The sequence below is a fragment of the Solea senegalensis genome, linkage group LG1 (assembly GCF_019176455.1).
Source record: "Solea senegalensis isolate Sse05_10M linkage group LG1, IFAPA_SoseM_1, whole genome shotgun sequence".
Taxonomy (NCBI): Eukaryota; Metazoa; Chordata; class Actinopteri; order Pleuronectiformes; family Soleidae; genus Solea; species Solea senegalensis.
In genome coordinates, this window is record NC_058021.1 from 15,549,639 (window position 1) to 15,553,710 (window position 4,072).

The window sequence follows — 4,072 nt, forward strand, 5'->3', positions numbered from 1 at the left end:
TCCCCAAAAGGCTTCTTCGTTCTTTAAGCAAACAAACAATGCATGTTCTACTCTCTCTATTGTCATATTTCTGGAGAGATGTGTTGGGTGTGACCGTGGCAAATGCAATATGTGCGTGCAGATGTCCAAACAGATTAAAGGATTAAAGCAGTATATTATTGGAAACCAACGGCTTTTGAACAAACGTCTAAAATCTGAGGAAACTATATGTCAAAGCAAGACTGTTTAAGTCCACTCAAAATCGATTTGCACATTCATTTGTTTGTTTTAGTTATTAACACATCATGAAGTTATATAACATATAACATACATAACATAGCCAACGCGAGAGACAACACCTCGACTGCCACTATGTCTCCACTCAGCTGTGAGGATGGCTGCTTCACACAGTGGTACTTAGTGTCACCCATTGATTGCAAAATTGAATAATCATCAGGGATAATTGCAGTTCCTCACACGGCATTCTGACAGAATCAGAATTTAAACAACTTCACTGCACCTCTTGCCCAGCAATCACCATTCTATTTAGCCCCTCCTCACTAATAGCCACCACTGTTGAGTGAACAAGGTCATAGTCGGAGATAAGGCAGGTCACTCTGGGTCACACTTATGTTGATGGAAATAGCCTAATTAGCAGAAGGTCCCGGGCTCGGAATATCAGATGATATAGTTTGTATTGTGTGATGTATCACTCACAAAAGACTTTGTCTTAAATAGAAGCTCAAAGTCACATCCTTTTATAGTCTCCCCCTATTGTTGGCAGTCTGGTTGGGCATGGAGGGGGGCTGGGGTTGAAGATGACACCTGTGGACAGTGGATAAAGGGACCCAGCCTCTGAAGGGTCACCTTCAGCTGCAGTGTGCTGGATCCCTCTGCTCTGCCAGTCCACTCCTTCTGTCTCATCTCACAATGGCCCCTAAGAAGAAGGAAGAGCCCAAACCTGCAGCGCCAGTGGCCCCAAAACCACCAGAGCCCGAGCGTCCCAAGACCCCGCAGTTCGACGCCACAACAGTGACGGTAAACAGCAATTTTATGCCAAAATAACAAACTGTAAAATGTTTTAATCCTGTTTTTTTCTTTCTTTCGTACTGTTTAATTGCTTGCCATGTATTTATTATTGTATTAATTATTCTAGGAGGGGTGATATAGATACGCACTGTTTAAAGATCATTAGAGACCCCATGTGACCTAAACCTGTCAGTGCAAGCAAACACGGGACGGGACGTCCATTTGAGTGGACTTCATTCATTCTGGCTGTTTGCACAACAGACTTACAGAATATCTGTTGTCCAAATGTGCAAAACAAATTGTAATATCTAGCTCAGGAAGCAGTTCAGAGGCGAACAAGCTGATACCACATGTAGTGGAAAGATCTTCTGCTGACTTGGCCCCTTCTCAATGGATAAATGTTTTTTCTCGTCGGACGAGCGACCACGTTACAATGGAGAGCGGTTAAAGCCACAAGATATCATTTTCATCATGTCAGTGAATGGCAGACCACCCACGTTTTTCCTCTGAGGGTAAAAATGGTTGGAAAAACCGAGAGGAAGAAAAATACAGATAATTAGATTCCTAGTCATCCATCTTCAAGTGTGCTAAGATAAGTGTTTAGATAATATTTTTACAATGATTCGTAGTGGGGACGAGGTTTGAAGACATCCAGACATCAGACAAAAAAGGAGGGCATTTCCTGATGGCGAGTCCAAGAAACACACAGAGTATAAATAGTCAACATTAATCATGGGTGTTCAGAATAATGTGAATTATAGTTTTTAGACTTAGAATAACACATTAAATGGGAGTGCACTGCAGCTTGAAAGACTAAATGAGCTGTCATACTAATACAGTAATCTAAATCGTATGCAGCTCAATTAAAAATGAACAAAATAAATTTTGTGAGACTGTCGGTGCCATTGTCATTATAATTTATATTGAACACACGCCTATGCAAATATCCACAATGCAAATCATCAGGTTGTGAGTTGCTGACCTCACTGGTATTTACAGTACCGTAGATTCTATGACACGTATTGTATCCAAAAATAAACACTAATGAATCTGACAGTAGCAGTATAAGCCCGCGGATGTTTGATCCAAGGTCACTGATAAATAATGTATGAGAAGAACAGGCCCAGCCTGTCACTCGACCTGCTGGTACAACGACGATGGAGGCAAAGTCAGGGTTCAATCATCAAAGCAATGCATTGATTTCCTCCTCTGTCAACTATAATCATAATCCTCACGAGCGTCACAATTCCTGAGCGAGCAGCACCATCTAACTGCACTATACGTTTGCTTTGTCTCTTTTCAGCTGGAATTCACCCCTGAGCAACTTGAGGGTAAGGTTGCCGTTGCCGGTATTGTTTTTTTTTTTGTCTTTTGCCTTGCATGGACGGCTGTTGTGCTATTTATAGTGGCAATAAATGATTTGTGTGATCATGCTCTCCATCAGTGCGTGAGCAATGTTCGACAACAGCTGATAATGACGTGTGGTTCAGGGATGTGCTTTTATGTTGAAGTTAACGCACCCATCTAAGTCACATCAGAGTGTGTGTAAGGCAGGGGCCTCTGATACAAGGCATATCAAGATGCATTATTACGATACAACTAACAGACAGCACACCTCAGGAGCCCCACCTCAAAGATTCTGCATGCACATATGAACCCAATTTAATGTCTAAGGAACACCCTGCTTTTGTTGTTCTTCACAGATTTCAAGGATGCTTTCCAGCTTTTTGACAGGACTCCAACCAGTGAGATGAAAATAACATACGCCCAATGTGGTGACCTTATCAGGGCTTTGGGCCAGAATCCTACCAATGCAGAGATCATGCATGTCCTTGGAAAGCCCAAGCCTGAAGGTTAGTAGAGGGCACGACAGCGTACCGAGTCTCTGCCCCTTTATCTGCACGATATCAGTATCAGAGCTAGACCGAGCCAAGGCAGGTTAAAAAAAAATGGCTGTATAGAGAAAGGTTGAAATAAATGTCAACACTGGTTTAAGCGTGGATATTTGTTCAGCTTTTCATCGTTTCCATTTCCACAGACATGCAGACAAAGATGCTGGACTTTGAGCAGTTTCTTCCCATCCACCAACACATTTGCAGAGCCAAGGACCGTGGAACTTTTGAGGACTTTGTGGAGGGTCTGAGGGTATTTGACAAGGAAGGGAACGGCACAGTCATGGGAGCTGAGCTCAGGCACGTTCTGGCAACACTGGGTGAGTACGGTGACTTCAAATTGATTTTTACAAAGCTGCTGTGTGTAGGACTACAAATTGAACTGGTTTATTTTCTCATGGACCACAGGTGAGAAGATGAGGGAGGATGAGGTGGAGCAGCTGATGCAAAACCAAGAAGATGCTAACGGGTGCATTAACTATGAAGCTTTTGTAAAATACATTATGGCATCTTAAAAAGATAACATGTGTTGTTGGTGTTTTTTGACCTTATTGTCATTCTGGTGCTACATCACTACTGCCTCATATCAAATCAATGAAAATCAAGGTCCTGTATTTTTGACAGAAGAAAGTAGATTACTGTAAATCCCATTTGCCCCTATCTGTATATTTCTGATTTCCACTCTCTATGAAATGATCTATATAACTAATTAATATGTAACCCTTTTTTCTAAGACTGCGTTGATGCAGCGCACACATGGCACATCCTGGTGTTAGTTATAGGTCATGCAAATGAATCAATCAATAAATAAATACAATTCAATAGATGGCGTTCTCTTTTTCATTAACAATACTATTGGTTGCTTTGTTGGTCAGTTGTCTCCACGGGAAAGTGTTTGCAGTGATGCAGGAAAAAAGAAATAAGAATGTCATTGTGGCTCATGTAACTGCCAGAACACACTGCCACCACAACTCAAGTTTGGACAGAAACAGCAAATGTGAGCACTGCTTGATGGATGACATAAGAAAAAAATTAGGAAAGGCAAAAGTATTCTTGTAACGTGATACATGTTATGGAAAACTTTTTTGAATGTTATTATAAGCATAAAAACCTACATCAATCGACTTTGATGTAGATTTACCTGCAATACACTATTGTTCTTCATTGTATCA

General features: G+C 41.3%; 1 protein-coding gene across 1 annotated transcript; it reads left to right on the forward strand.

The window, feature by feature from the left end:
- The first annotated feature begins 835 nt into the window (after positions 1-835).
- Positions 836-3,722, forward strand: myl13 (myosin, light chain 13). The gene is made up of 5 exons (XM_044017550.1): positions 836-1,017; positions 2,312-2,339; positions 2,712-2,861; positions 3,047-3,220; positions 3,309-3,722. Exons 1-5 carry the CDS (start codon positions 910-912, stop codon positions 3,413-3,415), a joined length of 567 nt encoding a protein of 188 aa, XP_043873485.1. The 5' UTR covers positions 836-909; the 3' UTR covers positions 3,416-3,722.
- The last annotated feature ends 350 nt before the right edge of the window (positions 3,723-4,072 follow it).

Excerpts from the sequence above, each read along its gene's own strand:
- myl13 (XM_044017550.1), top strand. The coding sequence starts at position 910 with ATGGCCCCTAAGAAGAAGGAAGAGCCCAAACCTGCAGCGCCAGTGGCC. Across the intron at positions 1,018-2,311 it reads TCGACGCCACAACAGTGACG|CTGGAATTCACCCCTGAGCA; the intron begins GTAAACAGCAAT and ends GTCTCTTTTCAG. Across the intron at positions 2,862-3,046 it reads TGGAAAGCCCAAGCCTGAAG|ACATGCAGACAAAGATGCTG; the intron begins GTTAGTAGAGGG and ends CCATTTCCACAG.